General features: G+C 44.6%; 1 protein-coding gene across 1 annotated transcript in view; it reads left to right on the plus strand.

Moving 5' to 3' along the window:
* Positions 1 to 3,598: 3,598 nt before the first annotated feature.
* LOC125486204 (schlafen family member 9-like) overlaps positions 3,599 to 12,263 on the plus strand; it is an 11,430-nt gene continuing 2,765 nt past the window's right edge. The window contains 7 exon segments of the mRNA XM_048612831.1: positions 3,599 to 3,852; positions 7,793 to 8,606; positions 8,608 to 8,851; positions 9,090 to 9,218; positions 10,620 to 10,823; positions 10,826 to 10,909; positions 10,912 to 11,389. Coding sequence (XP_048468788.1) covers positions 3,845 to 3,852; positions 7,793 to 8,606; positions 8,608 to 8,851; positions 9,090 to 9,218; positions 10,620 to 10,823; positions 10,826 to 10,909; positions 10,912 to 11,389 — 1,961 coding nt within the window. The 5' untranslated portion in view covers positions 3,599 to 3,844.

Below are 12,263 nucleotides of genomic sequence, written 5' to 3' on the forward strand. Positions count from 1 at the left end.
CGGGTGTGGTGGGGCTGGAGGGGAGTGTGGAGCGGACAAGGGAGTCATGGAGAGAGTGGTTCCTCCGGAAAGCAGATAAGGGTGGGGAGGGAAAAATGTCTTTGGTGGTGGGGTCGGATTGCAGATGGCAGAACTCCCCACCACACCCGGCACTTTTCCCTGCAACTGCAGGAAGTGCTACATCTGCTCCTACACCTTCCCCCTCACCCCCTGTCTGTTTCCTCTCCACCTATCTTCTCCTCTATCCATCTTCTATCCGCCTCCCCCTCTCTCCCTATTTATTTCAGAACCCCCTTCCCCTCCCCCATTTCTGATGAAGGGTCTAGGCCTGAAACGTCAGCCTTCCTGCTCCGATGATGCTGCTTGGCCTGCTGTGTTCATCCAGCTCTACACCTTGTTATCTCAGATCAGACTAAATGAGTTTTTCAAGGAAGTCTCAGCCCGAATGGATAAAGGGGAACCACGAAATGTGTTACATTTAGCACAGTGGCTCAGTGGTTAGCACTGCTGCCTCACAATACCAGGGACCCAGGTTCAATTCCACCCTCGGGCTGACTATCTGTGTGTAGTTTGCACGTTCTCCCCGTGTCTGTGTGGGTTTCCTCCGGGTGCTCCGGTTTCCTCCCACAGTCCAAAGATGTGCAGGCTAGGTGGATTGGCCATGCTAAATAGGCTGTCGTGTTCAGGGATGTGTAGATTAGGTGGGTTATGGGGGATGGGTCTGGGTGGGATGCTGTAAGGGTCAATGTGGACTTGTTGGGCCGAAGGGCCTGTTTCCACACTGTAGGGATTCTATGATATATGATTTAGACTTCCAGAAGGTATTCAACAAGGTACCTCCAAAAGGTTAAGTCATAAGATAAGAGCCCAGAGTGTTGGCAGTAGTATTTTAACATGGATAGAGAATTGGCTAGAAAGGGTAGGAAACAGGAAGTGGGAATAAGAGTTTCTTTTTTAGGTTGGCAATCTTTAACTAGTGGGGTTTCACAGGGATGAGGACTGGACCACAACTGTGGAAGGAAGGGAGCGAATGTACTGTGGCCAAACTTGTAGAATGCAATGTGGGAAAATGTGAAGTTGTTCATTTTGTTCTAAGATAAAAATAGGTGGACAGGCAAGTTGTGAGAGGGATACAGACAGTTTACAGAGAGGAATTGAAAGGAGAAGTAAATCGTCAAAAAGTTGACAAATGGAGTATAATATGGGAAAATATGAAGTTTTACATTTTGGAAGGGAGAGCAAAAGAACAGTATTATTTAAATGGAGAAAAACTGCAGAAAGCTGCAATCCAAAGGGACTTAGGGGTATTTATAAATGAAACAAAGAAAGCTAGCACATAGGTGTAGCACATAATCGGGAAGGCAAATGGAATGTTAGCCCTTATTTCAAGGGGGTTTAAGTAAAGCAGTACATAAGTCTTACTTTGACTATACAATATGCTGGTGAAACCACACTTGGAGCATTGTCAGCAGTTTTGGTCTCCTTATTTAAGGAAGATATCATTTCATTGGAGGCAATTCAGAGAAGGTTCACTATGATGTCCCTGGTAATAGAGGGATAGTCTTATAAGCAAAGACTAAACAGGTTGGGACTCTACTCACTGGAGTTTAGAAGGATGAGAGGTGATCTAATTGAAATGTATAGGATTCTTAAGGGGTTTGACAAGATAAATACTGAGACATATTTCCCCTCAAGGGAGTGTCTAGGACCAGGTGTCATAGTCTCAGTATAAAGGGATGCCTGTTTAAGACTGAGAAGAGGAGGAATTTCAGTTGGGGCTTGTGAGTCTTTGGAACTCCTTGCCACAGAGAGCTATGGGGCCAGAATCTTTGTTTGTATTAAGGCTAAGTTAGATTCTTGATCAGTCAGGGATTCAAGAGTTATGGGGAAAAGGCAGGAGAGTGGATGTGAAGAATGTCAGTTTAGCTATGTCAGAGCAGATTGAGGGGCTGAATGGCCTCCCCTTGTTCCTATTTCTTATAGTCTTAACTCATCTCGCTGCCTTTCTGAAAAACCACTGTTGTGAATCTAGTGTGAATCCTGATTATCCTCGTGAACAGCATCTGGAAGACTTGTTTCTCCTGAGCAACCATTCATCTGCCAAAACCTAGTGACAACTGCACGTGTGCAATCTGTGCTAATGCGTTGCTAATGTCACTGGGCTGTTAATGGAGAACCCCAAATGGCAATGTAACCACTGTTGATGCTTGTAAACACCCATATGGTTCATTAATTGAATTGAATCGTTTATTGTCATGTGTATTCAATGTAAAAATACAGCAGAGAGTGTGTACCTTCGCCGTACACACATGGTGTCATTCACATTAACTTAGAATAAGAGAGAAAAAAAACTTGAGAGTCCAAGATAACAAGGTGTAGAGCTGGATGAACACAGCAGGCTAAGCAGCATCAGAGGAGCAGGAAAACGTCAGCTCCCCCAGAAATGGGGGAGAGGAAGGGGGTTCTGAAATAAATAGAGAGAGGGGGAGGCGGATGGTAGATGGATAAATGAGCAGATAGGTGGAGAGGAGATGGACAGGTCAAGGAGGCAGGGATGGAGCCAGTAAAGGTGAGTGTAGGTGGGGTGTTAGGATGGGGGTTAGTCAGTCAAGGGAAGACGGACAGGTCGAGGAGGTGGGGATGAGGCTGGTAGGTAGGAGTTGGGGATGGGGGTTGAGGTGGGAGGAGCGGATAGGTGGGAGGAAGGACAGGTTAGGGAGGCAGGGACCAGCTGGGCTGGTTTTGGAATGCGGTCGGGGCGGGGAGATTTTGAAGCTTGTGAAGTCCACATTGATACCATTGGGCTGTGGACTTGTCGACAATGTGGACTTCACAAGCTTCAAAATCTCCCCTCCCCCGACCGCATCCCAAAACCAGCCCAGCTGGTCCCTGCCTCCCTAACCTGTCTGTCCTTTCTCCCACCTGTCTGCTCCTCCCACCTCAACCCCTACCCCTACCTCCTACATACCAGCCTCATCCCTGCCTATCTTCTCCTCTATCCCTCTTCTATCCACCTCCCACTCTCTCCCTATTTATTTCAGAACCCCCTTCCCCTCCCCCATTTCTGATGAAGGGTCTAGGCCCGAAACGTCAGCTTTCCTGCTCCTCTGATGCTGCTTGGCCTGCTGTGTTCATCCAGCTCTACACCTTGTTATCTCAGATTCTCCAGCATCTGCAGTTCCTACTATCTCTTAAGAGAGTCCAACTTTCCTTTCCACTGCATTAGTCCCATTCCGGGTTTTCCAGCCTGCGCCAGAGTCCCGCTCCGGGCTTTCCGGGATCCAGCTCCGGGCTTTCCAGGACACAGCCCCGGGCTTTCCGGGACCCAGCCCCGGGCTTTCCGGGATCCCCGCTCCGGGCTCTCCAGGATCCAGCTCCGGGCTTTCCGGGATCCCCGCTCCGGGCTTTCCGGGATCCAGCTCCGGGCTCTCTGGGATCCAGCTCCGGGCTTTCCGGGATCCCCGCTCCGGGCATTCCAGGATCCAGCTGCGGGCTCTCCAGGATCCAGCTCCGGGCTCTCCAGGATCCAGCTCCGGGCTCTCCAGGATCCAGCTCCGGGCTCTCCAGGATCCAGCTCCGGGCTCTCCAGGATCCAGCTCCGGGCTGCCTCATTTACCCGCCCACGCTCGATCCACCGTCGCTGCAGCGCGCAACCAGTGAGTTCAGTTCCCGCCAAGCAGCCCAGCTCCTTCCTGACTCCTGAGTTAGGTGGTTAAAAGGGGGCGAAGAATAGAATTACTAAAGAGGGGAAGAAAAAAAAAGACCAAAAGAAAGAAAGAAGGAGAACTGGCGAGCAGAGTGGAGCTCCGAAAGGAGTGACTATCCCTGCCGCCATCTTGCTGGAATGATCAGGTAATGTTCCTTAGCTAAGGAAATCTTGCCTGATCTGGCCAGTGTGTGATTGCAGATCCACAGCAAGACTCTTAACTGAGAGAGATAGTAGGAACTGCCGGTGCTGGAGAATTTGAGATAACAAGGTGTACAGCTGGATGAACACAGCAGGTCAAGCAGCATCAGAGGAGCAGAAAGGCTGACGTTTCGGGCCTAGACCCTTCATCAGAAATGGGGGAGGGGAAGGGGGTTCTGAAATAAATAGGGAGAGAGTGGGAGGTGGATAGAAGAGGGATAGAGAGGATAGGTGGAGAGGAGACAGACAGGGGAGGTGTGGGGGCAGGTGTAGCACTTCCTGCGGTTGCAGGGAAAAGTGCCAGGTGTGGTGGGGCTGGAGGGGAGTGTGGAGCAGACAAGGGAGTCACGGAGAGAGTTGTCCCTCCGGAAAGCAGATAAGGGTGGGGAGGGAAAGATGTCTTTGGTGGTGGGGTCGGATTGCAGATGGCGGAAGTGTCGGAGGATGATGTGTTGGATCCGGAGGTTGGTGGGGTGGTACGTGAGGACGAGGGGGATTCTGTTTTGGTTGTTATTGCGGGGACGGAGTGTGAGGGATGAGTTGCAGGAAATGCGGGCGACACGCTGGAGGGCGTTCTCGACCACTGAGGGGGGGGAAGTTGCGGTCCTTGAAAAATGAGGACAACTGAGATGTACGGGAGTGGAATGCCTCATCCTGGGAGCAGATGCGGCGGAGGCGGCCACTTCCTACAGACAAAGCGGGTGGCCATGGGTACCCGCATGGGCCCAAGCTATGCCTGCCTCTTTGTAGGTTACGTGGAACGATCACTCTTCCGAACCTACACTGGCCCTAAACCCCACCTCTTCCTCCGTTACATTGATGACTGTATTGGCGCTGCCTCGTGCTCCCATGAGGAGCTCGAACAGTTCATCCACTTCACCAACACCTTCCACCCCAACCTTAAGTTCACCTGGACCATCTCCAATACCTCTCTCTCCTTCATGGACCTCTCTGTATCCATCTCGGGCAACCACCTAGAAACCGATATCCATTTCAAGCCCACCGACTCCCACAGCTACCTAGAATACACCTCCTCCCACCCACCTTCCTGCAAAAATGCCATCCCCTATTCCCAATTCCTTCGCCTCCGCCACCTGCCCCCACACCTCCTCCCTCACCCCCATCCCAGGCCCCAAGAAGACTTTCCACATCAAGCAGATGTTCACCTGCACATCTGCTAATGTGATATACTGTACCTGTTGTGGCCTCCTCTACATCGGGGAAACCAAGCGGAAGCTTGGGGAGCGCTTTGCAGAACACCTACGCTCGGTTCGCAATAAACAACTGCACCTCCCAGTCGCGAACCATTTCAACTCCCCCTCCCATTCGACAACATGTCTATCCTGGGCCTCCTGCAGTGCCACAACGATGCCACCCGAAGGTTGCAGGAACAGCAACTCAGATTCCACTTGGGAACACTGCAGCCCAATGGTATCAATGTGGATTTCACAAGCTTCAAAATCTCCCCTCCCCCCACCGCATCCCAAAACCAGCCCAGCTCGTCCCCGCCTCCCTAACCTGTCCTTCCTCCCACCTATCCCCTCCTCCCACCTCAAGCCCCACCACCATCGCCTACCTACTAACCTCATCCCGCCTCCTTGACCTGTCCGTCCTCCCTGGACTGACCTATCTCCTCCCTACCTCCCCACCTACACTCACCTTTACTGGCTCCATCCCCGCCTCTTTGACCTGTCTGTTTCCTCTCCACCTATCTTCTCCTCTATCCATCTTCTATCCGCCTCCCCCTCTCTCCCTATTTATTTCAGAACCCCCTTCCCCTTCCCCTTCCCCTCCCCCATTTCTGATGAACGGTCTAGGCCTGAAACGTCAGCCTTCCTGCTCCTCTGATGCTGCTTGGCCTGCTGTGTTCAAGACTCTTAACTGCCCCTGGGCAATTAGGGATGGGTACTAAATGATAACCTAGCCAGAGAAGCTCACTTCCCATGGATGAATTTTTTTAAAGAAAATTAGCATTAGATTGACAACCATTTGAATATGCCACATGTTTTTTTTTTATCACTCAAGAATGAACCGTTATTGGCCAAGTGTTTTCTTTCCCCGCTAAAGTGAACCGATGCAGAGAGTTGCATTTTTTTTCGTTTACCTGGTATTTGTTAGTGTGTGTGTATTTATTGGTTTATTTAGAGGGGAGCCATTGATACTTCCATGCTACAGACTGAGCTTGTTAGCCTTGTTTTATATCTTCATTGATTTATTGTGAAACAAAAAAAATTCAAATCTTGCATTTATTAAGGAAACCTGGTTGATGGATAATAATATTAATATTAAGTCTAATTTAGACAATATAATTGTCCATATTAGGACCTGGGTAAAACAGTTAAATTCATGTTGTGACCCATGGAGTAAGAACATAGGAACTAGAGTATCCATTCAGCCCATTGAACTTTCTGTGATCATATGATCACGACTGATTGAAGACTTCAATACCTATTATCCTGCACTACTTTACCACTGGCTATACTGACCACTTCACACAACTACCACTACTCAAAGACTGAGTTTCTAAAACCTTGAGGGAGGGAAAGAATTCCAAGGATTCACAATGCTCTGAGTAAAAATAATTCTCCTCCTCTCAGTTACAAATGGTGTCTTTTGTTTCTAGAATTGCCAATCATGAGAAACATTACATGAAGCTACCCTGTTTATGTCTCTAAAGTGTTTTGGAAGTTTCAAGGAGATCCCCACTCATTATTCAAAATTCTCGAGAATACAGGTCCAGTTTGTCAAATCTCTCTTTATAGGTCAGTCCTACCATCCCAGAAACAAGTCTGTTGAACCTTTGTTGCACTCTCAATGGCATTATTATCTTTCTTGAGATAAGGAGACCAAAACTGCACACACTACTCCAGGTTTGGTCTAACCAAGTTCTCATACAGTTGAAACAAGTCTTCACTACTCCTGTACTCAAATGCTGTTGAGGTGAAGGCTAATGTTACATACTTAACAGCTTGCTGCACCTTCATGCTAGCCTTCGGTAACTTATTGACAAGGACACTCGGGTCTATCTGTACATCTAATCATTTCAACATTTCACCATTTAAGAAGTAGTCTGCACATCTGTTTCTCCTGCCAAAGCAGATAACCTCACATTTTTCCAGATTATGTTCCACCTGCCAAGTTCTTTGCCCATTCACTAAGCCTGTCCAAATCCTTCAAAAGCGGCTTTTAAACCCTCCAAACAACACATGTTCCCACTTATCTTTGTTTCATCTGCAAATTTAGAAATATTACATTTGGTCTCCACCTCCAGATCATTGATATATATTGACAGCAACTGGGGTACTGATCCTGGATACACCATTAGTCACTACCAATCTAGAATGACCCATTTATTCTCACTGTTTGTTTTCTGTCCATTAGGCAATCCTTAGTCTATCCTATGTGCTTACCAACCTCCTGTGGGGAACATTATTAAAGCCTTCTGAGTAGTGGGACTAGAGAATGACAGTACACTCCTCCCATCTTGGAGGTAACAGTTGCTAGGGAACCACAGCAGCCAATTTATACATCAAGTTCCCACAAATGATTGATGAAAGTATCTTAGTGATATTGCTGAGAGACTAATGTTGGGGAGAGTCCCCCTATTCTTCAAATAGTGCTAATTTTATTCTTAACATCAACCTTAGAAAATAGACATGGTTTTGGTGAGTTATCTTATTCAGAAAACCACCTCTGACAGTGCAATGTTTCTCAAGTACTGCACTGAAATTCCAGCGATTATACGTTAATATTTGCATCTCATTAAATTCAGTGCATCCTGTGTGGTGCAAGCTGAAGACCTAGGGTTTGATCCTTGTCCACAAACACGATGTATGAAATTAGTTCTCAGTTCTCAGTTAATGCATTATCCATTTCATTTTACAGGATGGAACTAAACACCATTCAAGTAATAGAGAATGATTATGCTGACTTGGTGTTGGATGCAGGTGCAGCAAACTTTGGGGAGCACTACAGAAAAACAATGAAAGGCAGAAAAAAAGAGGAGTGCTACAATATAATCAGATCTGCATGTGCTTTATTGAACTCTGGGGGTGGGATTATCACTGTGAAAGTGCTGAATGAAGGTTATAACTATGACATTCATGGAATTGGGTCAGATATAGAAGATGGGTTGCATAATTTGCAAAGTTGTGCAGCAGTCAAATCTTCCTTTGATTTTATTCAGCAAGATGGAAGCATGTTCATTTTTGTGCAGTCTTGGAGCAATGGATGTAGTAAAAATAATGAAAAGTTGCCAAAACTTTGCGCTATAAAATGGAATGCCTACCGGCGAGCAGACAGCAGTAATTATCAAATGTCACCACTTGAATTTGAGAATTTCATTACAAGAAAAACTAAGTCTGCAGGAAGAAGTGACAGCATCAAAGAAGATTCAGATTTGAGCATTGAGCCACTACAAAAGAAACCTAAAATTGAGCCAATTGAATCAACTGTGTTCAAAAGCAGAGAATTTCAGTTAGGTGATACATTGAATTTCAATGAATCTCTGTATGTTGAATTTAAAGACTTCTCAGGGAAAAACAATGTAAACAGGATAAAAGAGGCACTGCCTAAGTACATCTCTGCCTTTGCGAACACAAATGGTGGATATTTATTGATTGGTGTCACTGACACAAGAAAGGTTGTTGGATGTGGTCAGTGTATTGAAGATCCACAATATTTTGAGGAATTAATATCCACAACTGTAAAAAAAACTCAACACTGTACACATCTGCAACACTCAAAAAGTTATTAACTATAGGCTTAATGTTGCCAGAGTACTGAACAAATCAGGACAGCATGGCTTTCTATTAATTTTGTACGTGGAACCATTCTGCTGTGTAGTGTTTGCTGATGACCCTGACTGTTGGAAGGTAGAAAATGACCAGATTAAGAGAGTGGAACCTCGTGAATGGACTGAAATAATATTAGCCACAGATCCAGGTAAGTTTCTTAAGTTGTGATAAATCTGAATACATTCATATTACATGTTGTAAACAGGGGAGAGTGATTTTACAGGAAAGCAGCTTCTTGATTTTCTAGCCTGAAACAACTAAAGTACAGGAATAATTCTGATGACATATTCAGTGGTTAAGCACCATAAGGAACAGAAGTAATTTATATTAAAAAGCTGCAGGTTTCTGACCTAATTTGAATGGTATGATTATTCTTTTTCTTGTAGACATAGAAGAACTGTGTTCCAATTTTCAGAAGGAGTTGAGTGTGACTGCAGCACCACTGGGGTGTAAGACAGTGTATTCACTTAAAGATGCTGAATGTTTGAACGAATTGCAACGGAAACTGTTTCCAGGTCTGACATTTTGATGAAAATTGCATTTCTCTTCAACAAGATGCCATTGCTTTAATTCTTCCTCCCTATTGCTTTTCAGTCTGTTTTATACATTAAGATTTTACTCATTTATGTCTGCGCTTTTTCTCTGATTATATAAACATGAAACATTTATTTTTCAGTTCCAAGAAGGGTATGTACTTACAAAGAGTCTGCAACTCATTTTGTTTTTGATTTATGCCTTCCGTTGATAGTTTGTAACTGACACATCAAGGAGGGGAAGAGTTACCTAGATGCTGTGTTTCAGGAGAAATGCACACCCTGTAATTTGGCCAGTGGTCACAGACAGGAGGCTTGACTTCAAGTGAATCAGGTAGAGAGATCCTGAATGTAGCATTGAGGCTTCTCCAGCTATTGACCTTGCCCAACAGGTACAAGGTACTTGCACCCTTTGTGGATGAGGAAAAGGACTTTAGGGAGGATGGGTAAACTGATCACTACACTGTAGTACAGGAGGCAGTTGGATATCTGGGAATCTGGTGTTGAATGAACTTAATTGGGTGTTTCCTTAACCAAAAAGATTTAAGGCTTCAAAAGTAAACAGAAGAAGGAGCTGGAATGAGGAGCAATTAGATTGGGTGAAAGGCAGAACAAGCAGGCAGAGAGAGAGGAAAGAAGGGACATAGAAAGTAAAATTTTAAAAAATGAATTGAAATGAAATTTGACATTCCAAAAATCTACAACAGCCATTCATTCTGAAGGAATGAGAATCCATGTGTACAGTTATTCATTTTCAGAGCCAGAGAAGTTGGTTAATAGCTATTACTAATAATCATATTATTAAAAGGGTGCATCTGTTAATTAATTGGATTAATTTTTTGTGGTCAATTGGCCCTCTTATGGCACAATGGTACTGTCCCTACCTCTGAACCAGAAGGCTCAGGTTCAAGTCACAGGGGTATGTAATAACATCTCTGAACAGGTTGATTAGAAAAATAGATTATATTAAAATTTTGGGGTCTTGTTTGGTGCAGAAGTGGTGTTACTGCCTCTGATTCAGGAGTCCTGGGTTCACCCCCCACCTCCTGCAGAGGTGTGTTATTAACATGTTGAATACCAAAAACAACTTTGAATATAAAATATATTCAGTGGTGAATATATTGGGAAATTAATATACAAATGCAGCAATGCCTTCATGAAACTGTTGGGTGATTGATTGCAAGCTGAGATTTTGACAGTGGAATGGCACAAGCTATCAAACAATTTTGAGGTGATTTGTAATCCCTAGGATACTTGTTCATTTCCACAACCTACCTAACGATCAAACGTTAATGATGATATGCATTGTTCAAATGTCATTCAACGTTTCATCATTGGCTTAATTATTCAATGTGATTTATTGTTTCGCTTATGTTTTTGCAGTGGAATTTCATTCTTCCAGTGGAATCAGTAAAATACCAGACAACTTGTATAAAGAACTGCTCAAAGAGTATCCAACTCTGGAGAATCTGCTGCCTAAAATGAAACTTGTAAGAGGTCAGGGAGTTTTGATTTTCTCCAGAAGCTGGGCTGTTGACATTGGGCTGGCAAAGAACCAGGATGTAATATGTGACGCACTGCTACTGGCACGGAGAATGCTCCAAGATTATACACGGTTGGCAGGCAGGAAAGTGACGAAGTTTTCAAGTATTCAAAAGGCACAGCTTTTTCCATCAACAAAAACTGGTGAATCCAGGTGGCTATACAGGAAAACTCTGTGTAATTCCCAAAATCCTTTGGTATTCTAAATGTCAGTCTATCGAAGACAGTAGTACATCTACAATGGAATTGGGCAATATGCAGAAAGCTGGAAGGAGATTAGAAGTTCGGTACCCAGAAGCTTATACATTCTTGGACATTACAGCATTACTAATAGCACTCACTATCGTGCTGTTGAATTTCAGATCCTTCCTAAGTGATCAACTTGGCTGTGAATTTCTCAATTTGCTAACTTTGGAGCAATTTCAGATTCTTTATTCAAAACACAATATTGAGAAGTGCAAAAAACTCTTTGTGCACGGCCTTCCTGGAACTGGCAAAACAATTATAGCCAGGCAACTCATTGAGAGGATTATCAACACCTTTCAATGTAAAAAAGATGAGGTCCTTTACATTTGTGAAAATATTCCACTGGCGAGATTTGAGGTAAAATTATATTACTGCTTCCTTTTTAAGAAAGAGACAAATGTACAAGTATATTTTTATGTTCCTGGGTGATGTAGGAGAATGGTGGATAGGAGCCTTTTCTTCCAATTTCATTATCTATTTAGCCTTTAATTCAGTCTTCATTAACACAAATGCTAATATTGTACTACAACATTAAATTGCTCAATATTCCAATTAACTTCGCCTTGAGCAGGGAAAACAGGAGTCAGGACCCAAATTCAGGTCATGAAATGGAGGTCATGACATGAGGCACCAATGGCCACTGTTAGTCTTGAATTGAGCTGCACCCCTGCTCTCATAGGCATCCACCCTCATAGCAACACAGTCCCCCAGCCCTCGGGTCTACCACCGCCTCCACCCCACCACCCTCCGGTCTGTCTTGGACCTCACATAGGGGCCGTGACAATTTTCAAGCCTTGAAATGGAGGTTTGCGAGGCATTGCTTTGTCACATCTGTTTAGATTTGATGATCCTCATAAATTACTACCACAATAAAACCACTTCCTTGTCACAATTGTATCATACCTTTCACCAGATTAAGAAATTCTGAAGTGTTTCATAGCTAATGAAGTATGGTGTACAGTAATGAAGTATATTTTGGAAGTGTAGTTATAGTATTTGTGGCAGCCCATAAGTACACAAAGTTCCTAGAAACAATCGTGATCATAACCAGATAACCCCTTCAAATGTTGGTAAGAAATAAGCATTGGCCAAGACACCAAGGAGAACTGTTTCAGAGATAGTAGGAACTGCAGATGCTGGAGAATCTGAGATAACAAGGTGTAGAGCTGGATGAACACAGCAGGCCAAGCAGCATCAGAGGAGCAGGAAGGCTGACGTCAGCCTTCCTGCTCCTCTGAT

The sequence above is a fragment of the Rhincodon typus genome, chromosome 26 (assembly GCF_021869965.1).
Source record: "Rhincodon typus isolate 14 chromosome 26, sRhiTyp1.1, whole genome shotgun sequence".
Taxonomy (NCBI): domain Eukaryota; kingdom Metazoa; phylum Chordata; class Chondrichthyes; order Orectolobiformes; family Rhincodontidae; genus Rhincodon; species Rhincodon typus.